The sequence below is a fragment of the Trachypithecus francoisi genome, unplaced genomic scaffold (genome assembly GCF_009764315.1).
Source record: "Trachypithecus francoisi isolate TF-2019V2 unplaced genomic scaffold, Tfra_2.0 Lachesis_group21, whole genome shotgun sequence".
NCBI lineage: Eukaryota > Metazoa > Chordata > Mammalia > Primates > Cercopithecidae > Trachypithecus > Trachypithecus francoisi.
In genome coordinates, this window is record NW_022681467.1 from 5,619,608 (window position 1) to 5,643,454 (window position 23,847).

Genomic DNA, 23,847 nt, shown 5'->3' on the forward strand with positions numbered 1-23,847 from the left:
GCAGTTTTTTCTTTTGCATGTTGCTCACGGATCAGTTTTTGGCTCACTTGTCTTCTGCTTCCTTTCTTCTTCCCTCTTTACTCCTCCTTCTTCCCCTACCATTTTTTAGTCCCTTGTTAGTTTCTCTGTGTTCTTCAAAGCCCAGCAATGTTTTAAGAATTAGATTTGTTGTCATGGATCTAAGGGCTAGTTGGCCTGCAGCAGGAAAACCCTTCAGAGACTCTAGATCTGTCCCTCTCTCAGAAGTTTCCAGACCTTCTCTTCGTGTTCTGAAATTCTAGACTAGGGAGGGTGTTAATACTGATTCATTACCATTTCCAGAGGATTAGTTGCCTATATAATAGAGCAAATATATATCATTCAAGGCTTCATAAAACTTTCATTTTGCACGGTAAATATGAATGAGTAATAAACTTGCATTACTTTTGTTTATGCTTATGTTCCCTCTGTCTCTGGCTTTAGAAGGTAGGTTGTAATTTGTATGTTTTATTCTGGGTACTAAGTAATTTCATTGCTGCTTTGTAGGATAGTGCCGTGTAAAGCTTGTAAAGAGAGAGTTTATAAGCGTTTGGAAGTGAATACTTGTCACTTTGTAAATAATTGGGAAAGGCTGCCTTGAGAAGAGGTGGAGTTAATAAGATGTGTTAAATCACAAAAGTGATACCATGTAGAGATATTCTATAAATAAGAAATGGCTTGGAAGAAAGCATAGAGGTAAGAGATAAGAAGGCATGAAAGAAGAGTATGTAAAGAGAGCTGCTGTCTGCCTTGTAAGTCAGGGATGCCCTGAAAGGGAACCTTGGAAAAGGAAACAGTAGTTTTTAGATGTAGAGTATTGGATACATTATAGTATTCTGATAAAGTAAGTAATGTGCAGTGAAGGCCACCAGCCAGTCCAGGTCGTGGTATCAGGCAGTGAGCAGACCTTTTTGCCTGCCTTCCTCTCTAGTGGGAACACCTGTACCTTTTGGAAGTTGACCTTTCAGCTGCGTTTGCCTGTAGCTTCAGATATGTGCACCTCTTAGGAGAGTTTCTGTTGGTTCATGGAGATGTTTGTCTTTTTTTTTTTTTTTTTTGAGATAGAGTCTTGCTCTGTCGCCGAGGCTGGAGAGCGGTGGCTCGATCTTGGCTCACTGCAACCTCTGCCTTCCGGGTTCAAGCCATTCTCCCTGCCTCAGCCTCCCAAGTAGCTGGGACAACAGGCACCTGCCACCACGCCCGGCTAATTCTTATATTTTTTAGTAGAGATGGGGTTTCGCCATGTTGGCCAGGCTGCTCTTGAACTCCTGTCCTCAGGTGATCCACGTGCCTCGGCCTCACAAAGTGCTGGGATTACAGGCATGAGCCACTGCGTCCGGCCTATCATATTTTTTTCGCTATGGTTATGACTCTACTTTTACTGTACTTTAAAAAAACATATTTCATCCATCATTGCTTTTATTTGAAATGGAGATGTGAGGATGATGGTGTGGGACTCCAAAACATGAATTTACATTTACCATCTTGACAGGAATCTAAATGTTTTACATGGGCTAGCCTGTTTAATCCTTTCCTTCTGAAGTAGGTTTGGTCTTCCCAGTTTTTATGAATGAAATGTTGGAGACTTTGTAGAGTTAGGTGACTTGCCCAAGGGTACACACTTAGTAAATGGGAGAGTGGGGATTTAACCTTTAGTCTAACTCTAGAACCTATTTTCCTAACTTACTGGCATGCTGCCTACCACTTAGGAGTGTTGGTTATTCTTTCTAAGCTGTGTTCCATAGGCTGTCTATATCAACATGCACTGTTCTTTATAATTCATTCATTCATTAGACACATTTATTAGGTATGCACTGTGTCAGACACACGTAGGTGCTGGAGATACAACAATGAGCAAGGCAGACAGAGCCTCCCGTCCTCATGGAGCATAAGTCAGTATTTCGTGGTGAACTGAAGAGTCTGCTGGTAAGAATGAATTAATGTCAGAACTCTAGTAATGACCTTCTGAGTCACAGAAAATCCTGAATGGTTCTTTTCAGAAGTGATATTTTGGTGATGGCTCTTGAATTAGTTACCTGCATAAGGGAAAAGAGGGTTGGTGTCGAAACACAAGGTACCTGGTGAATGGGCCTCAAGATCAAATAATTCACATAACCTTGGGAACCTTCTGGATTCAAGCTTGAGAGGTTATTTTAATGGTACCTGGGATTTGTTTTAATCAGGTGTGGTAAGGCACAGAAACATGGAAATGATTGTTATGAAGGAAGAAGTTTTAATTATGCTCACAGTCCTGTAGAAACAGACATGCCACACAGAGCCAAACAGGGAAGCACCAAGGCAGAATCAGTAGGCAAATAGGAAAGAAGGAGAGACAGACAGAACTGAGGGCAGGAGCTTTTATTGTGGTTTTTGCAGGAAGGAATGGGCAAGGCCAGGTAAGCAAACTACAGAGGCTTAGGACTGGATAGTTTGAATAATTTCAGCTGACGGGACTGTAGGGGTGGGTAGCTCCTGGTTGTCCAGTACCTGGCCCCCGGGTGATTAGGGGAGGGGGATAGAGTCCATAAAAGGATGTGGTTGGGGTTATGGATTTGATATTGGTTGGTTTGCATATCAGAAACAAGCTCTGAGCCACTATCTTTGGGAATTTGCTAACCCTTGGAAGGGCATCCTTCCTAGGTCATTGAGGCCCCAGATGTCAGCACATCAAGAATACAGAGAATAAGACAATATAGTTAATTCAGAGATACTGTTTCAAGCTTTCTGCCACGTTGTATGCCATCCCCTTTTACTAGAGAAATAGAACAGTTTGGAGTTATACATATATGTTTTAGAAAGTTTATAGAATTTGATATTTCCTTACCCTCCCACACTCCAATTAAAATGCATTGACAGAAGAGGCTTAATTTCAAAACGTAAACATGTTCTGGCATTGGAGTGCCACTCATTCAGATGTTCTTCAAATATCACAGAATTTGAAATCACAGATAAACAGATTCCTTATTCTAAATTTTATTTAAATTACCCCACTATATTAAACCCTGTTTCTATCTTGTCATTAGCTTTCCTGGAGACCTGAATGGGTTCTTTATGCTGGAAAGTGTGGCCCAGGCTGGTCTAACACCCACAGTCCTCTCCCTGGCTCTCGGTGTAGCTCTCCTTCGTATTTTGTGGTTACTCCGTGGAAGTGCTCTGTTGGGCTAACACTTTGCCTCTCTTTGCATAGTTGCACTTCTGCCTCTTCGTTTATTCAGTTCTCTTTTCAGGGACTGCCCTTAGCTCTTCTCCCCATCTGGCCCATTCTCTCAGGCCCTGTTCAGACCCACCAGTTTCTCCTGGCAACTCCTGCTGGAAGTGCTTATTCTTTCCTGGTGACTGATACAATGGCACTACCTTGTGTTATCATTTGACTGTGGCTGGATGTCCATAGTTATCCCTTAATGTGGCTATGCCTTAGCTTCCTAATGAGACTGTAAAAATCCTAACTCCATGTTTTTTGTTTGCATTTTTGTACATGTTTTTGAGTGGAAGAGGGACAAGAACAAATAAAATGAACAAGAAAAGCAAATTCTTCTAAAGCCAACAACCGTGACTTACAAAACTTTGTGACTTTTTTCTTTCTTTCTTTTTTTGAGACAGAGTCTTGCTCTGTTGCCCAGGCTGGAGTGCAGTGGCACTATTTTGGCTCACTGCAACCTCTGCCTCATGGGTTCAAGCAGTTCTCCTGCCTCAGCCTCCCGAGTAGCCAGGACTACAGGCATCCGCAACCATGCCCGGCTAATTTTTGTATTTTTAGTAGAGACAGGATTTCACCATATTGGTCAGGCTGGTCTCAAACTCCTGGCCTCAGGTGATCCGTGTGGCTAGTGGCTACTGTATTGTACAGGGAGGCTCTAAAGTCCTCCAGTAGAGCCTTATTTCATCGTTTGAAAGACCACTTTTCGTTGTTAAACACGGTTAAATCCTTAGTATCTTGTACATCTGTATCCTTGTGATGCAGAGGACTTTGACTTAAGGTTTAGAATTTTACTGAAATGGTTTCTCTGGGCATCTTCTTATTATCAGAGTGCCCTTGGCTGAGGGGAATGAGCATTTACCTCCACAGGCTGGGGAAGCACGGCTCCAAAGTGACCCTCTGCAAACAATTGAAAAGCCATGCACAGTTTCATTCTACTGTTTTCATGCATGTTTTAAAATGAAAATAATGTTAAATAAAGGCTAGTCAAATTCCTTAGGACTTCATCTCCCCACCACACCTTCATCCTTTCTCTATCTGTTTCCCCTTCAAGATAAAGAAAACAGTTTCAGTGCACTCCAGGATGATGCCCCATCTCTTTTTATCACTCCTCCTTTGGTAGGAGATTCTTATTTGGGAAGCATTGATGGAAGAGGCAAACTGCAGCATGTGGACCACACACCAAGTGCAGATGACATGTGGGCTTCTTATAGGATATACAGAGAAAGAAAAATAATACCATGGATGCTAGCTTTTGTTTTTCCTTTAGTATTGAAATTTGATTGCTTGCGATTTATTACACGCCTGTATGTACTGACTCCCTTCCTTCCCTGCAGTGTAGTGTTATGCTGGATTGGACAGCTGGACTCACGTGTGCACAGTCTTGCTGGGTGTAGTTATGTTTGGGGTTCATAATTTGACCAGTGGTGAATCCAGGGATGTAGTGGAATCTATGTCTTACTTTAATGGAATTCATCACTGGGTCTCTTGTTCTTCATTGCTCCAGGTGAGCTTATATAGATAGTGGATTTAGCCTCTAATTTTTTCCCTTAGAGTAGGGGAAAATAATTTTTAATGATTTTCCCGATAATAGTAATATAACGATATCCAGTACAGTGCCATTAAGATGAAACAAATGGCTGATTTTCACTCTCGGTAGCATTGCTTTGTATATGCAGTCCAGTAATTTGAATGTTGATTTTATTGGCCATCCAAATGCATTCATTTATAACTTTTCACACTAGTAACATTTTGCTTTAGATACTAATAGTGAACTGCCTAAAGAAAAACTAGAGTTATGAATATAATAGGAGTACAAACAATTCTGAGATGTATTTCCTTTCTTCTTCCTTTCCTTCTCCTTCTCCTCCTGTCTTCCTCCCCCAACCCCTGTCTTCTCTTCTTCTTTTGTGGGAATTGCATATCTTTTATAACTCTTTGAAAATGAAAACAAATTAAAAGCTCCTGTGGAGGATCAGTGAAAATGTCTGAGCTGAATTCTAGGCAAGTCAATACACTCAGGCTAGGTGTCCTACAGGATTAAGTAATGATTCCTTTTCTTTCTTCATACAATGGCTAATGGCTTTTCTTACAAGCGAATAATACATAGCAAGGCGGCAGAATCATATTTTTACAATTAACTAGTTGCCACAGTTTCTGCTTTTCTCTGCTTTGTTATTCCTTATTCTGGGCTGTCCAGTGTGCAGCCATCATTCCGTGCTGCTCCCTCTTCCCGTGCCAAGGTGAAGGACTTCCTCTACAAACCTCTCAGGCTGTTACTGCTTTTTATTTTGTTTCCCGTGAGGACCACTTTATGGTTTTTGAGTGGGACAAGAACAAATAAAATGAACAAGAAAAGCAGATTCTTCTAAAATTCTTGGAATTTAAGTTCTTATTGAGGATTTCAAATATTTAGGTGCTTTAGTAGATTTTATTTTCCTTTAAAAGAATGATTCCAATTTTGAATGCAGCTCTTTGGTCACTGTCATAATTCTAAGTGACCAATTGCAATTGAGAAAAAGCCACTATCAATTCAAATTTTGTGGAGAGCATTTTTAAAAGAACTGAGCTGACACAGACTCCCATCTCCCATCTCCAAAGTCTCCCTGAGTTCCAGCTGGCAAAGAGAATGAATGTCTCTAGTTATCATGATGAAGATATTGGGTCACATTTATGACATAGGGCTGTATTTAAATGATAGTAGAGGTGTATGATCATCTGGCCTTCTTTGTAATGCTAGTCATACTTGTGGCTTTTATTGATGTTGAACCCTTGGTTGGGAACAACTCCAAATGATAGCATTATTGTTACGGCATAGTGTGATCTTGCCTTGAGACTGCTCTGCAGGGATCACAGTAGAGGGCCAGGTGGCCAAGGTACCCTTTTTCACTGGTCTCACATGTTGCCTGTGGTAGTGAATTAGCTCTGTAATTGCTCCTCAGTGCTATCACCTGTACTGGATGCTGGAGAAATAATAAAACACACGACTGAGATCCTTTATCTCTATGGCATGTGGTTGTTCTGGTGTCTGATTTTGATTGTGAAGTATTTATGATCTCTACAAACTGGAAGGTGGGAACAAAATATAAACATGTGATCCATTTTGGAGATTCTTTGCATGCACTGTTCCTGGTTAAAATGTGATTATCCTATTACAGAATGTTAGTAATTTTAATTAGACAAGTGTTTGAGTTGAAAGGAGTCAGTTTCAATGGATAGTTTAATATGCATATTTAGTATTAAAGACCACAGTCACCCTTTTGCATCAAGACTTACAGGTGAGAAACTTGGGATTGATCCAACGGGATATACCAAATTACTCAGGTCACCTTGGAGGAAGGGACACTGGAGATAAGATGTTCGTGGAAGTCTGAAATTACATTCTTGTGGTTATCTGTTGCGGTCCAGGTGCCCTGAGCTCCTGGCATGCTGGCCTCTTTCACATAGTGTGCCACTTGATGTGTTGGTAACTGACACTCTCAAGAGGAGATCCTGTGGAAGGCAATACTAGCAAAAATGCTTCCAAGAATCTTTTAAGGGCAGAAACTGCATTAAGGCTAAAGATACGGGAAATTCACAGTGAAACTTGAGCATGTGTATTTATTGTTAGGATAGCAGGAGACATGTAGAGAGCTCTTTTCTCTTTAATTAAAATTAATCTGTTAATGCAGTTTGGGTAAGTTGGTTTTTTAAAAATTAATATATACCTTTAGGAGAGAGTTGTACAAAAACTTGGTATCATAAATCTATTACTTGTTTTCTGTTTGGATGTGTAGTGTGGTGGCTGTTACAGAGTGACATCTAGTGTTTGATGTGGTTTGTGACACTGTATAAGTTGGAAGGGTCTGGCTCGGCCTGCAGGCCTTGGGGCACTTGCTGAATGAATTTGACAGGTTGGCCAGTCCCAAGCCAGCCTGCAGGTGTACAACGCCTTCTAATTGTGCTGAGGCAGGAATTTAAATCCTCTGAATTTATGGGGTGGTGGGAACCAAGTAGTGGCATCTCACTGGGGTTTTGTTATTCTGTACTCATCACTTTTGTAGAAACTGTCTGGGAGTGATTTTTTCCCCCAAAAAATGGTATAAAACAGATGGCCAACTAATGCTAGTACCAAAACTGAAGAGATCGGAAAAATGCAGTAGTTTTCAGGCAGAAAATGGAAACTTGCATGAAACGAAGAATAGCATGGCAGATTTGGTTGTGACTGAGATCTCCTGTGTAAGGTACTTTTGTGAAAAGAAGACTCCTTGTGAATCTGTTTTAGTGAATGCTGTATTTGAGGCACACCCCACATATTATGGGTAGAATTATATGCTACTAATTTGTGGATTTGTGAAGGTCACTGAATGTTCGTTCTGTCATTAAAAAAATGAGGAGTCCAGTGCACTGTGATTTTTTTCTTTAAAAAGAGATTAGACCTTTGCATGATCCTAAGCAAAGTGAAAAAATAACCTTGAAATCTATTAAGTGCCTGCCTTTGCAGTTTTTGAAGGTTGCATTTTTTGTACCTAATAAAAACATCTTGAATATCACATTTTAGTACTTAATATGGTAGTCCCCCTTATCTGCAGTGTCACCTTCTGAGGTTTTGGTGACTGGTGGTCAATCAGGGTCCAGAAACATTAAATGGAAAATTAAAGAAATAAACCATTCATAAGTTTTAAATTGCATGCCATTCTGAGTTGTGTGGTGAAATCTCTCACCGTCCTGCTCCATTCTGCCTGGGATATGAATCATTCTTTTGTCCAGTGGATCCATGCTGTAGATCCTAGCTATCCATCAGTCACTTAGTAGTGGTCCTGGTTATCAGATAAGCTGTTGTGGTATCACAGTGCTTGTGTTCAAGTAACTCTTAGTTTACTCAATAATGGCTCCAGGCCGGGCGTGGTGGTTCATGCCTGTAATCCCAGCACTGTGGGAAGCTAAGGCAGGTGGATTACTTGAGGCCAGGAATTTGAGGACAGCCTGGCCAACGTGGTGAAACCTCTTCTGTACTAAAAATACAAAAATTATCTTGGCGTTGTGGTGCGCTTCTGTAGTCCCAGCTACTCAGGAGGCTGAGGCTCAAGAATCACTTGAACTCGGGAGGCAGAGATTGCAGTGAGCTGAGATCGCGCCACTGTGCTCCAGCCTGGGTGACAGAGTGAGACTCTGTCTCAAAATAATAATAATAATAATAATAATAATGGCTCCAAAACACAAGAGTAGTGATGCTGGCAATCAGATATGCCAAGGAGAAGCTGTACAGTGCTTCCATTAAGTGAAAAGGTGAAAGTTCTTGAATTAATAAGGAAGAAAAAAACTATATGCTGAGGTTGCTAAGATGTCTATAGTGAGAATGAATCTTCTATGAAATTGTGAAGAAGAAATTTATGCATAGTGTATATAGAGTTTGGTACTATCTGTGGTTTCAGGCATCCCTTGGGAGTCTTGAAACATATCCCCCTAGGATAAGGGAGGACTACTGCCAAAAACGTCAGTCCGTCTGTTTATTTTTTTCAGTACTGATAGTATTCTTCTTCACTCTGTGGCTCTGTATATTTTGTGCTGGTGCTCTTTGATACTGACTTCTGCCTACTACCTAAGACTTTGTTCAGAGCCTCAGTTTCCCCATCATTGGAGTATCCTGCTAAGTAGTCTTTTGATCTGTGATCTTCTACCCCGTCTCTCTCCCTCACTCACCTCAGATGCTGTGTGATGTAATTTCGATTCTCATTGCCTTTAGAACAAAAGTCACACTCTCCAGTACAGCCTTCAGAACGTTCTTCATCTGGTCTCTGCCTCCTTCTCTATCACCTGTCTTGTGCCCTCACTGGCAGCCTCTTGCAGGTCCCCAAACAAGCAGGAAGGATTTTTATTTTTTGCTGCTATTTGGTCTGCCTGGAATGCTCTTCTTTGCCTGGCTCACCCCTATTGTCCTTCAAGATTCAGTTCAAGGGTATTCTCCTTTTGGAGTGCGCCTTGTCTGTCTTCATTTCCTTGTGCATGTACTCACATCCCTGATTTTCTCACCTTTTTCCTCTTAGGGCTCTAGCTTTTAGAGCAGGAATGGTGTCTTTTATGTATCTCTGATCCCTCACATGGTACCTGGCACAGAATGGGCACTTAATAGGAATATTTTTTAATGAATTAAATAAATGTTTGATTAAGAGGATATTTAATTACCTGCAGTACTACCAGTTCAGCTGTCTGTATCTTAGTGATTAACAATACTTGGTGATAATTTCATTATATAAGTCATTTTTGCTTTTATTTTTATTGATTTCTTCCTTAACAAAACTTTTTTTTTTCAATTTTTTGAGTTTAAAACTTAGTTCTTGTATTACAGAAAATTCAGGTCTATAGATTTGTCTCTTATTTCAGCTTTGACCAATTTTTGTTATATGTGAATCACAATGTTGATTATTTTTCATTTATAATCAGTTTTTTTTAACTTGAGTGTTAAAATTCACAAATAATTGAGAATTACTTTTTTTTTTTTAACTTGAGTGTTTAAAATCTACAAGTAATTGAGAACTTTTTAGCTTAAACTCTTGATGGTGGACTTCCAGTGTATTGAGTTTGCTTGTGACCCGTGTAAAACTTACTTTGAGGGATTTCTTTACATGGCTTAGAAAAATAACTTCGTAAATGTTTCATAAATGTTGGATTCTGTGAAGTTCAGTATTTGATATATAGCTGTTAAACCAGTCTTGCTATAACTATATTCAAGTCTTCTGTATTATACTGCATTGCCTATTTTGTTTCTCAAAGATAGTGTGTGTTAATATCTCCCATTTAAAAAGTGTTTTTCCCCTTTAGTTTCTGAAAGTTGTTTTAATGGAGTATGCCTCCATTGTTTTATTTCCATGCTGTGTTATTTGTTGCATAAAGATTCATAAGTATTATAGGTATATTGTAAATTACATATTTAACCTATTTGAAATAATTCCCTTTGTCCTGTTAATACTTTTTCACTTGATACTAATATTGCTTTGTGTGTGTGTGTGTGTGTGTGTGTGTGTACGTGAGCCTCTTTTTCTGTATTTTACTGTCAGTCTTTCTCTGTTTGAAAGTTGGATCTGATGGACTTGGTCTTTGCTAGGGGAATTTAACCTGCTTATACTTAATACTTTTTTGTGTGTGATAACCAGTACACATCTGTGTTTTCTGATGGCCATTGCACTTGGTTTTAGCTTTTCTTCTAACTTTGTTTTTGGGGGAGAGGTCACTGATTTTGGCTTTATGGAATATGCTTTGTAATTTGGAAGGTAAACTTTCTGTTTTCATTCCAATAACTATCTTTAACAATACCATTTGCATTGTTTTTCTTCTAATATCAAGAATAAAGTAGACCGGGCACGGTGGCTCACTCCTGTAATCCCAGCACTTTAGGAGGCCGAGGCGGGCGGATCATGAGGTCGGGAGATCGAGACCATCCTGGCTAACACGGTGAAACCTCTTCTCTACCAAAAATACAAAAAATTAGCCAGGTGTGGTGGCGGGTGCCTGTAGTCCCAGCTACTCAGGAGGCTGAGGCAGGAGAATGGCGTGAACCTGGAAGGCAGAGTTTGCAGTGAGCCGAGATCGTGCCACTGCACTCCAGCCTGCGCGATAGAGTGAGACTCCATCTCAAAAAAAAAGAATAAAGCAGTATTTCTGCCAGGCACAGTGGTTCACACCTATAATCCCAGCACTTTGGGAGGCCAAGATGGGCAGATTATTTCAGGCCAAGAGTTCAAGACCAGCCTAATGAACATGGAGAAATCCCATCTCTACTAAAAAATACAAAATTTAGCTGGGTGTGGTGGCACACACCTGTAATCCCAGCTACTCAGGAGGCCGAGACACAAGGATCGTTTGAGCCTGGGTGGTGGAGGTTGCAGTGAGCCGAGATTGCGCCATTGCTCTCCAGCCTGGGTGACAGAGGGAGGCTCTGTCTCAAAAAAATAAATAAAGCAAGATTCTATGATAGTCCCATAATTTTACTTTAATTCCATATGTCTTTTGTATTTCTTCTCAACTATTTTAAGCAGTTTATACCCAGATTATTATTAATTTTATATTATTTTTCCCTCTTTAGTAGTTTATTGTAATGTTACCTATTAGAGTATTCTTTTCTTTTTTACACATTTAAACGGGGCTAATACCTCAATAATTTCAAGACAATGACAAATCCTACATTTGATTCTGCCTAGAGATCAACTGTACAGCACATAGGAGGTACATAATAACCTTTGTTCAGCAAGAGTGGTGTTAGTTGTAGACAGATTCTTGGGGTAAACAAACCAAGTCACCTGGGAGGGAGATGATACATAGTCTAGGCTCTCTGTACTGTCAGTACCCACAAAAGCAATTAATAGAGATTTCATTTTCCTTCAGAACACAGGAAAAAGATATTTTATGCATGATCAGGAACACAGCCAAAACCCTAGTGGGAGGTTCTTAAATACAAAACTTTCAAACTTTACTTTTCACTTTACTGTCAAACTTCATGAGGATAGATGCCGTGTACTATAAGCTTTTGTATTCTCCATGACACTTTGAACTTAATAAGGCCTGCATAAGTTACCTACTTAAATTTTAAAAAAAGTCCTGTACTTTTATATTATGCTTTTCCGATCAACTCTGCAATTCTCATATTTGTTGATACCTACACGTTAACTAGGGATGTCTAGGTAGAAACCTAAGAATGAACAAATCTGATCTCTGAGACTCAGGTCAGTCAGCTAAGGAAACCAGAATTTTAAATAGCTTACCAGGAAGGTAAATAAACATCATGATATAAATACAGGCATGAATGAACTATCAGGGCTCCATTAAATCACTAAGAACTCACAGAGGCAAAGCTTTCAATCTGTTTGATAGTCTTTTTTTTCAAGACAGAGTCTCGCTCTGTTGCCCATGCTGGAGTGTGGTAGCACAATATGGGCTTACTGCAGCCTCCACCTCCCAGGCTCAAGTGAGAGTAGCTGGAATTACACATGTGCGCCACCACGGTCCCTGGGTAATTTTTGTAGTTTTAATAGAGACTGGGTTTCACCATATTGGCCAAGCTGGTCTCAAACTCCTGGCCTCAAAGTGATCTGCCCACCTCAGCCTCCCAAAGTGCTGGCATTACAGGCATGAGCCACCACACGCAGCCCATTTGTTTGATATTCTGTTTGTAGCTTTGTGCGCTGGTGGGATGGCTAGGGGTTCTCCTGAAATACCAGAAAGTGTAGTTGTACTGTAGGGGATGCTCTGCTGGTCCAGGAACAACAGCTTTCCTCTTGCTGCTGCTCTGATTCTTGTCTTGTTCTGTTTTTTCCTTCTCTCCAACTTTCTGTGTGCTGTTTTCTTCATTCTGAGCATGGTCCCCAGTGTCATCATCTTTCAAGGTATAGAACTTGTTCATCCTCTTGCTGCTGCTGTTGCCATTCAGATTATTTTATTATTTTTAGGATATTGTCTTATGTTAGTTGTTTTAGGAATATACTCTTTTTTATAGTCATATTAACTCCAATTATGTAAATATAGCTCACTGTCACAGTGTTTATAACCCCACGCCCTTGTTTTTGGATTATTTTGATTAATCTGTATATTTTCTGGAATATGAATTGTGTAGGATATATTGAAGAAGGGAGGTATGTGGCTGATAGACTTTCAGTTCTAGAATAGCTTTCTTTTAACTTTAAACATATAGCAGGTCCTCAAATAACATTTTGTTATAATGTTAATGAGAAAGTGTTCAAGGCAAATATTCTGTCTTCATGTAAGAGTTGAACATTGTGGTAAGAGACAAGTGGCCAGGCCTAAGACAGCAAATGATCAAGTTCCCCTCTCTATAGGTCTCCCTGGAAGCATCTATGCAGCTGGGCTCCTATGCACATGGGTCCTTCTGAAATCAGACTATACTTGTAACAAAGGCATTCACAGAATGTTTTCTTTAAACAGAACTGTCCAGTTCTCATCATAAGTTTTCTGCATATTTGTTATTCGAAATATCAAGTAACTAAGACCTCTTTTCTTTTAAACCAAATCTTCTGTTTTCTCCTTGGTCAGCATTTTCTTTACCCAGAGCTCTTCTGTCTTGTAGCTAGTTTGGAAAAGGGTTGCTCCCCACACTCTGCTTTCAGATGTAACATGTGAGTTGGTCATTGTTGTAGTTGATTACCTTCCCATGAGTTAGTGTGTATTTTCTTCATTCTTCACTGTCCTAGCTTTCTACGTGGAATTGAAATCAAGTGTGAATCCACTGGGGCATATTGCAGTCATCTGATAATAATTAAAAAATATTTCCTACACAAATCAAAAGAAGACCAGCAGTTATAAAGCAGACTATAGCATCTTATGTAGACTCCAGCTTACATTTCACATTATTCCTGGTCATGCAGTAGGTTCTGAAGAAAAAAGAACTATGGATAATCAGTTAAAAGAATGACAGATTCCCTGATGTGTTGATCAGTAGTAATACCTAATTTCGATTTCGAGTGTACTATAATGGATTACCATATAGATGCAGCTGAGCACTGAGCATTAAATAGAGCCATGTGTTTTTCAGAAAAGTAATATTTGTTCACACTGTGTGGCTTTCTTGATTTTTTTTTTTTTTCTCTCCAGTGAAACTACAAACAAGATGTCAGTAGCTTATGTGGCATTCACAGCAGTATAGCTTAGAATATTGGCTGCAATAGAAGAAATGCCAGATTGTATTTGCCCCAGTAAAGGTAGGCTTCATCTAGGGCTTTCTGAGGGACAGGCTTAGCATTTGGACATAGATAGTTGTGCTGGGCTTTATTTTTATTGACCTCATAGACTTTAAACAGTGGCTCTTGCAATATTTGGGTACGAGAAGAAGCATCAGTGTGCGTAATGTTTCAGCCTTTGAATTGTATAAGATTTTATACATTTGGGAATATTCTTAGTAACTCAGATATTGGGCATGCATTTCATATCCAAACCTTTTTGAGTGTTTTTAAAGTCCATCCATTTTGTGAATCTGAAAACTTACCCAGAAGTGGTGATAATGGTAAGCCTGACCTCAGAATAAGTTGGAAATTACTTTTGTGGCAGACTGACAGTATCCAAGCATGTAGATACACATCGTCTTGCTGCATTCTGTGTTTTTCTTTGTTGTGTACTAACAAAAGAAAACAAAATCAAGAAGACCAATATGTATTTTGGAAAACTAAAAAGCATGATTTTCACTGCCAAATTAGTTTCCTGACTAAATTAAAGATCTGAAGAACAGTGGATATGTCAAGCATTCATCTAATCTAAGATCTATCCTGAATCTTTACTTTTCTCAGCATTTCCTATATGAAATGTTTAAATTAAGTGGCAAGATGGGATCAGAATATGATCCTGGGATGTAGCTGGGCTGCCAGTTCCCTTAAAGGAGAATGCGTGAGATAATAGGACACCAAGTCCACTGCTGTGCCATTTGCCCAGGCAGAGTGAATGCGTGGAAGGAAGCACAGAAAGGATGGGGAGAGCTCAGTGGGACCAGGCTTCCATCAAGGTGAGGTAGGAGCCAGCTGTTGAGAAACTGCCAGTAGAGAGGCCATGTCTCTCAAGTAGGGGGCCCATCTCTTAGAACTTCAGCTTTCTAATGTGATGAGAATATTCTAATTAATAATTTGAAGATTATTGTGGCACACATAGAGATGGGCTGTACATATTCCCCTTCAAGAAAGAATGTGCTGCCCAGCTACAAGGGTGGCATTAGCTGATGGCTTCCAGCTCTTCACACCTTCAACTTTCCATTCTTGGTCATACTCTTTGCATCATGGCCGCAGGCCAATAACTGCCAGAGGCAGTAGTACAAGGGCCTTGCCATTTCTGGTCACACTGGGCTCCTCTCATCTTTGCTCTGGAGCTTCTACTAGGTTGGCAGAGATTTGTCAGCTCTGCCTCATGGTCTGAGGCTCCCCTGTCCAATCTTGCTGCCATCTTTTCTCTTTCACAGGTGTTAGTCCTCAGTAGACTATTTGTACTCCTAACTCCTCCATTGCAGCATGTTTTCCGGAAAACTCACCTTGCCATTATCATTATTATTATTATTATTTTTTATCAAAGATACCAAATTGGGGTCTATAGTAAATTTTTCTTTTAAGAGAAAGTTTGAGTTAAAGAACCAGAGGATCTAACTTAGATGCAGGTGCAGGCTTGTCTTCATCTGTTGAGTCTGGTGATCCCCAGGCCATCTCCAGGTTATGTTCATTTGTGGCCCTAGAGTTGCTCATTTGGCCTGGCAGCCTAACTCCTGGGACCCTCGTTCTTATTCTCAGTTCCAGTCTTTGCATTTCTTGTTCTAACCTCTTTGCCTGTGATTTTTTCCTGTAGGTTGTAACCCAGCTCTTTGGGTTCTTGATCCTATGTGCTCATGGGGATGTTTGAGTTTAGATTCTGTTGGTAAGACAGTGCTCATGTGGGTTCTTATTAAGATATTCTGTAGAGAGCTGTTTTACTTATTCTGATTACCTCTTAATGTCATGTAACTTGACATAACAACCCAGTTTTTATATTTAGCTCCTTTTTTGTGTTATTCATCTAAAATTAATGTTAGAGCATATTGCAAGGGGAAGACTTATTTTGATTTTTTCCCCCTGAAACAGCCAGTTTACTTCTGTACAATTTATAAATGGATCTGTTATGCCTGGCATTTGGTGTCTGGCTTACAAAGGTTGTGTGTTCTCAAGGCAAGAGATTAACACTGAGCTCACTTGATTTAATATTGAAGTCATTTTGTTATGTGACGTTAATTTTCCCACATTTTCTAATATGTTTAACTTTTTAGAACTAGTTGTGCATATAAATACTCTTAAATATTTCTAATCTTTATAATACATAAGCATACAAAAGCTGGCATATCAAAAATTTCTCCTTGGATTCGAGCACATTAGCCTCTGGCTTCTGCTTTACCTTCATTTTACCTTTTTAGCAGAACTCCCTCAGCTCATGGATACCTCCAGAGCTTCATCTTGTCTTATTTTAAACTCTCTCAAAAGAGAGCTGTCACATACACACAGCTTCAGCCGCTGCTCGTATCTGTCACCATCCAAATCCTGCCTCTGTACTCCAGACCCGTTTACACATTTGCCTAGAAGAACATCTCCAGGAAGGTCATCCATTGACACCTCAAAATGGCAGGATGTCCAGAATCAAACTTGACAGCTTATTTGCCTCAGGTCTAAGATTGGATCTGGATTTGATCTCTTGGATAAAAGTGTTGCCATCTACTAAGCCACTGGAAGCCATGGAGACCTCCATTTACTACAGCCCCTCTACCCACTTATCCTGACAATTTTATCTTCTGCATATCGCTATTATATGTTCTCTTTACCTGGTTGACCTTGGTCCAGGCCTTCTTATTTCTCCTCTGAAATGCTACCATTGCCTCTCTTCAGTGATTGTGTCTGCCTCCCCCTCAGCTGCCTCCAGTTTGCCTCCAGCTGGAACCCGGGACCACACTGCTCCCATGAGGACATTAAGCCCCCAGGCTCGCCTGCCTCTCCAGGCCCATCTCCCTGCCTACCAGCCAAACTGACCCTCCTGCTGCTGTGGTTCCTGTAAGGCATCAAGCTGTCTTTGCCTTCTAGCATTCTCCCATGGTCTTCCTTCTGTCCCTATCCACTAGGCTAATTTAATTCATCTTCTGAGTCTCAGCTCAAGTGTCCTCATTTCCAGGAAGCATTCCATGAAGCCCCTGCTGAGGTGCAGCTCTTTCCCCCTTACTTCTGTAATGTTTCCTGCAAACGTCTGTCAGGTTTTTTTTTTTCTTTTTTCTTTTTGCTAAATGATACTCTCGTCTTTATCATCTCTCTTGCCCACTATTCATGAAATCTTGGAAGGATTACATATTTTATTTATATTTATTTTATTTTTCAAGAATGAAGTCTTGTCTGGTGTGTAGTGATTTTTCACTCAATGGGATTTGGAATGTGTGTGGGTGTGTTTGAGTGTTTGTCAGAATTATCATGTAGTAATATTAGATATGAGATACCGTTCAGAATTATGGGCTTGAAAGATAAGGTGACTTGAATAGACTTTCTCAAAAGAATACATACATATATTTGGCCAACAAGTTTATGAAAAAATGTTTGACATCATTAATCATCAGGAAAATGCAAATTAAGATCACAGTGATATATCATCTCACACCTGTTAGAATTACTGTTATCAAAAAGATGACGGGTAACAAGTGTTGGCGAGGATGTAGAGACAAGAAAACGCTGGTATACTGTTGGTGGGAGTGTAAATTAGTGCAGCCATTGTGGAGAATAGTATGGAAGTTCCTCAAAAAAACTAGAAATAAAATTGCCACATGCCCCAGCAATCCCACTTCTGGCTTTATGTCCCAAGGAATTGAAATCGGTATGCAGAAGAGATATCTGCACTCCCATGTTTATTGCAGCATTATTCACAGTAGTTGAGATATGGAAACAACCTAAGTGTCCATCAGTGAATGAATGGATGTAGAAAATGTGGTATGAATACACAGTGAAATAGTATTCAGCCTTATAAAAGGAAATGCTATGATTTGTGACAACATGGTTGAACCTGGAGGACATTGTTGCCAAGTCAAATAAGCCAGGCACAGAAAGATACTGCATGGGGCTGGGCATGGTGGCTCATGCCTGTAATCCAAGCACTTTGGGAGGCTGAGGTGGGTGAATCACCTGAGGTCAGGAGTTTGAGACCAGCCTGGCCAACATGGTGAAACCCCTGTCTCTACTAAAAATACAAATATTAGCTGGGCGTAGTGGCAGGCACCTGTAATCCCAGCTACTTTGGAGACTCAGGCAGGAGAATCACTTGAACCATGGAGGCGGAGGTTGCAGTGAGCTGAAATCACACCAGTGTGCTCCAGCCTGGGCGACAGAGTGAGACTTTGTCTCAAAGGAAAAAAAGAAAGATACTGCGTGATATCATGTATATGGAATCTACAAAAGTCAAATTTGTAAAAGTTTGGGGATATTCTTAACTATAATTCTAAAACTTACTAGTTTTTTTGGCCATTAATTTCATGAAATTCTTGCCACCGATTTCATTTTCTTGTCTCACTGAGTTGTTTACAGTCTCATTCTCTTTGTTTTCACTTTTCTTCCCAATCCTGTTCTTTGTCCAGAGACTAATAGTGATTATAATGAAAATGGGAAGGCGATGGTGAAAAAGAAGAAACCTGGGGAATCTGTCATTTGGGAAATTATTATTTTAATATTTAAGAAATGGTTATTTAATTAAGATAAAAATAGCATTTTAGGTTTTTTCTTGTTTTCTTTTGGAGGGAATTAAACTTGGGACAGTAATCTTAAAACATTCAGGTAAGGAAGCTTGCCTGGGGCAAGTGAAAGAAACGATCCCATAGGAATACAGCATAAAGTGCAGTATGTATGTTATTGTAAATAGTTTCCTTTTCCTCTTCTAGAACTTATCTATAGTGAGTAATATGGGCCTGTCATGAAAATGTGTAATTTCATTTGTTTATTTTCTTTATATCTTTTTTTAATAGAAAATACTGCAGTTTCTACCTGAACGAATTTTCTTTCGATGGCATTACCAGAGTATAGGTAAGAACAATTAAAAATTTTTTAGTAATAGGAATTTCTTCCAGTTGAATTTTCAGTAATTTTTATATAATTGATATCATCAAGATAGCTTCTAGAAAGGAATATTAATAAGGGCATGGTATTATGGTAATGAAAACCAAGACAAGTTCAACCCTGACTTTGGAGACAAATATGTCTATCTCTTCCTCTGTGTGCTCCTAAAGAGTGTAGTTCATAGGCCAGCAGCATAAGCCTCACCCAGAAGCTTGTTAGAGATGCAGAATCTCAGGCCCCAGCCAGACCTCCGGAATCACAGTAGTGTGTATTTTTTTTTTTTTTTTTTTTGAGTTGGAGTCTTGCTCTGTCGCCCAGGCTGGAGTGCAGTGGCGCGATCTCGGCTCACGGCAACCTCTGCCTCCTGGGTTCAAGTGATTCTCCTGCCTCAGCCTCCTGAGTAGCTGGGATTACAGGCGTGCACCACCATGCCCGGCTATTTTTTTTTTTATTTTTATTTTTAATAGAGATGGGTTTCACCATGTTGGCCAGGCTGGTCTTGAACTCCTGGCCTCAAGCGATCCACCCACTTCTGCTTCCCAAAGTGCTGAGATTAGAGGTGTAAGCCACCATGCTCAGCCAAGAGAATTCTTGTTCTTTAAGCCTGTATCATTGACTGAAAATTATTCTCTTTGAATGCTTTACGATGTGGCATTGAGAGGAAACTTGAAATAAAGCAAGTTACCACAGCTGCCTTTTCTGTCCAGTTGTTAACATCTAACATCTCATCCCACTTGAATATACACAGCACAGCTGGAGGAATTCTGCGAAATCAATTGTGAATTCTGCCTTCTGTTTTAAGCAGTGTCTCCTTCAATCCCCTGCCGTACAAGAGTCTAGCATTTCCTACAAGTTTTCTTACTTACCAGATGTTTGTATTTGTGGAGAGTGTGACCTTACGATGGAATCTAACTCTGTTTGATCATTCATTCATTCAAATATTTATTGAGGGAGAGACATTTGTGTGCAAAGTTCTGGAACAGAAACTAAGAATATGTCACCATTCTTGTATTGTATAGGCCTTTTGCCCAGTCAGGGAATATATGAGAAAAAATAATTACAACAAAATTATCTCTATGAAAGAAGTATGATGATAGCAAAAAGAAAAGTTGAATAATTCTGTTCAGAGGAATTGAGGAAGGCTTCAAGAGAGGTAACTTTGATTGGAGCCTTGAAAGATGAACAGGTGCAGCGTGGAAAGGGTTTTCTGGGTAGGAGATCAATATGTATAAAGTTGTGGAACCTGAAAGAATGCAGCATGGTTAGTGTATATTCCAAAATTCCGAATCCTAAATTTCATTTAGGATTATTTATGTGAAAATGGAATGGACTCTTATAGAAACTAAGTTATTTGAAGTTATATGTTCTTAATTTAAAGAAAGTGTATATGTCAATTGAACCAAATGTGTAAATCATTAAGATAGTGCCTTTAAGTATTTAAAATACACAAAGAAAGTTTTCCTTTAGATTTTAGAGAGTTGTCCATCGAATTTCTGCTTAATTGAGACTTTCAGCTTGTGTTTTTAAATTAAAGTAAAAATAAATATTTAAATGTAAGATATAATCTAAAGAGACATCATGGGGATTTGTGGTACTCCATGGTACCGTAGGAATGTCTGACAATGAGAAATAACTGCATGCAGTATTTTTTATCTGTGCTACATATAATCCTTCTTCAATTTTGTTTATATCATTTGTATGAAAACTATGCTCATTTTCTTTAGATAGCACTTTAGAATGTCTGAAGATTAGTAGGCTCTTCTCAGCATGAATAAATTTATTAGGACTATGTGTGAAAGTTAATTTGCATCTGTGTTGTGAAACTTTGTGTGTCTAGTAGGCAGTGTGTAGTATTATTTTAATTCTGCCTAATACTACATAAACTGGTTAAAATTGCTGGTACAAGTAGCTTTTTACCCAGTTTGGCAGCATCTTAGCAAGAACAATGACTGGAGGCCTCAGACTCCTCAGTTGAGACTGCCAAATACTGAGTTTCCTGAGCCATCTAATAGCAGTATGTGTTGTTTATCTGGTGTGCAGAACAAGTTGTTGCTATAAAGTGGTCAGAATGAATAATATTTCAGAATGCTGAAATACGAGCATTTGCATGTAAAATTATGCATGTTTATTACTGATGCGTATATACTTAGAGTCAAACAGGCTCTTTTCAGACAAATAATTTTTGCATGATAATCATATTGGGTGGAAATGGGTGTTGACACAGGTCCACATCTCCTCTCTACAGTGATCTTTACTAGATGTGCTTTGGAATCAGGCATTTTCAGATTTTAGAATGGCAATGTGGTGCATTGATGTACAATGAAGCAAATAAGTTAGAACATCAAGACAATCTTAACATAACACTTCCAGTGGTCTGGGCAGTGCCTTCTCCCCCCTGCCCCAACTATGTAAGTTACTATTTCTAAAGCTTAAGATATCTACACATAAGATAGCCTTATTTGGGCGTTGCCAGCATATGAATTCAGATTAGGTTCTGTCCACTAATGACTTACACAGAAGAACTTCAGTTTTCCTATAATCTTTTGGATTTTGAAATGGTCCATAAGAGATTATGGATTTGTAATTATATACATATATACCTCACTGTACCTATTGAATTATTTCCAGTTTATTTGGATTTTTAAAACTGTTACCATTAGTCAGTCCAGGTCTTGACTGAGTTGTAGAAATTTAGAAACTATAGGGAAATACCAGGTATCAAAGGAAAGGAATGTGCTTTAAATATGTCCTCAGCATTGGCATCCTGGACTTTTACAAAACCTCTGAGTCTGGGGCAAGGAGGGGCCTTCTCACCAGCCAGTGCCTGACATTCTAGGTAGCAAATATTCCTTACCTACTAGGAAGAACACTCCTGTACTAATGTCTTACTAATTAAATGTTATTGCAGCTGGTGGGGGACAAGGTATTCTGAAATGTTGGGTTAAAACCTTGAAGTCGTGGTTATACACAACTGATGCAGTATGCTTCTTGTCCCACACTGCATATGACAGTGTCACTAAACAGAGAAACCTAAAATAAGGGCAACTGCTATATTCTATGAGTCTCAAAAGCCGAGAAGGAAGAAAATAATTTGAAACATCAACCACCAGAGTGCTTGAAGTCTGTTTCTTATCATGTCATCTTATTTTTGTCTGTAGAAAACAGAGACATTCTATTTCTCTTAAAACTGCTTTTAGAGGGAAGGGATAGTCTGTGGTTTCTCTTTGTTTTGGTTTTTAATGGCTGTCTCCTTGCTTTAAATCACTGAATGAGGAAACATTTGAACTCGTAAGTTTTGCAATGTGAAATGAACACGGGTTCATTATTCCAAGCATCTGGAGGTATTTCTTCAAGTGATGTTTGGAGAGCAAGATGACCAGGGAAGTGGATGGCACAATACTCACGAGCTCTGCGTTGTATGCTAATACACAACTCAACTATTTGTAAAGTTCCATTACTGACTACAAAAGAAAAAAATTGTTTATCCAATTTTTTCTGAAGTCATTTTTTAGGCCAGTAAATCATGGTGGATAATGGTGACTGCTTGACATCTCATCTCTGGGCAATAATTAGAACGGATGGAGAGTGAGGCAATGGCAAAGAATGGCACTGGCAGCAAACCAGGGATATTTGGTATAAGGGCAGGCTGCACGTTGTCAACAGAGGAATTAAGTTATATGTGTGTTCACTTTAAGAAGGCTTACTGCTCTGGAGCCTCTAGAAAGCAAGTGTCCTATCTCATTCAGTGTGCAGTGCTATGCCTGAACTCAATAATTATTTGTCAGGTAGGTAAAAGGATATATTTTGTATTAGAGATGTTTTATATAAAAATGTTAAAAATGAATTTTTATATAAAAAATGTTAAAAAGGTTTAAAGGGGTGGGGCTCAATTATTGGAAATTTCACCTATGTGCAATACCTCATATGTTTTTTTATGAGTCATTATTAAATCTAGTTTGTTCACCTACGTTTTTTATATACATAGTGTAAAAACCAAGGGCCTAACTAAGCTGAAAATTTGTTTTTTACTTTTTAAGTGTATTCCAGGTTTTGTGCCTGGGACTAACCAGTGGCCCCACATTGCCTGGGATGTGAACATAGCCTCTGACCAGTCTCATTTCTCAAGGTCCCTACTGCCCACTGGGTCCTAACCTTTCCTTGGGAGCCTGAGTCTGGCAGCTTTCCCTGGTCCCCTCATTCAGACCATACCATAGCTCACTCTTCCTGAGAGAGCGGGGTTTCCCTATGCACTTCACACAGGACTCCCTCTAAAGTGCATCACAGCCAGGCTGGGTGAAATCAGGGACCCCACATGCCTCCATGTTCACCAGGAGATGTCTGGAACTAATGCCCCTGGTAGCGTGGGGGCCGACTCACTTGATGGTTTTTCCATGCCCTCTCAGGGTGCTTTTACCATTACTGCTCTGTGCTTCTTCCCCTCCCAGGCACTTCTTTGTGTTTTGCCCTCTGGGGGTCCTCTTCTTGCCTTAAACAATAGCCCTAAAGCCTCAGCCTCTTTCTTTCACCTCCCTGACCACCTGAAACCTGACTTTTGTCTGAAGCTCCTCTGTCTCCCTCAGGAGTGGGGGTGAGATCATGGTCTTTCTTTTCTCACATGCCAATTCAGGACGTTAGCCACCATCTCCTCTGTGGAAACCCCTGTCCCTTTTACATGCCACTGTCTACCTCCTGGTTGCTGCCATGTCTTTTAACCTCCTGCTCACTTGCCTTCCCCCCCATCCCCCGTGGCTTTGTTCTCTCCTAGCCCTTTTCCTTCATGCCAAGTTACCCATCAGCCCCCACCCCTAATCCTGTGTGCCTCTGTGGCTTCAGACCCTGATCTCTGTCTGACCATGTCCACCATTCTCCTGATATTTGACCCAATCACTTCCAGGTCGGCTGATTTTTTTTTCTTATATTAAAAAAAATATATTTATGGGGGGTGGTTAACAATTGATACACAGTAAATTACTTATATTTAAAATGCACATTTTGATAAGTTTTAACATAGGTGTACACATATGAAATCATTACTACCATCAAGATAATGAACATAGGTACTACCCC

At 39.7% G+C, this 23,847-nt stretch overlaps 1 protein-coding gene across 7 annotated transcripts in view; it reads left to right on the forward strand.

Moving 5' to 3' along the window:
* The window catches only part of RALGAPA2 (Ral GTPase activating protein catalytic subunit alpha 2), a 325,653-nt gene that overhangs the window by 41,048 nt on the left and 260,758 nt on the right, over positions 1–23,847 (forward strand). For all 7 annotated transcript variants that reach the window (XR_004431099.1, XM_033185465.1, XM_033185462.1 and 4 more), the window contains exon 4: positions 18,690–18,747. Coding sequence is in view for 6 of the 7 variants with exons in the window: in XM_033185465.1 (XP_033041356.1) it covers positions 18,690–18,747 (58 nt within the window). In the remaining variant the exon portion in view is untranslated. The remainder of the gene's footprint in view (positions 1–18,689; positions 18,748–23,847) is intronic.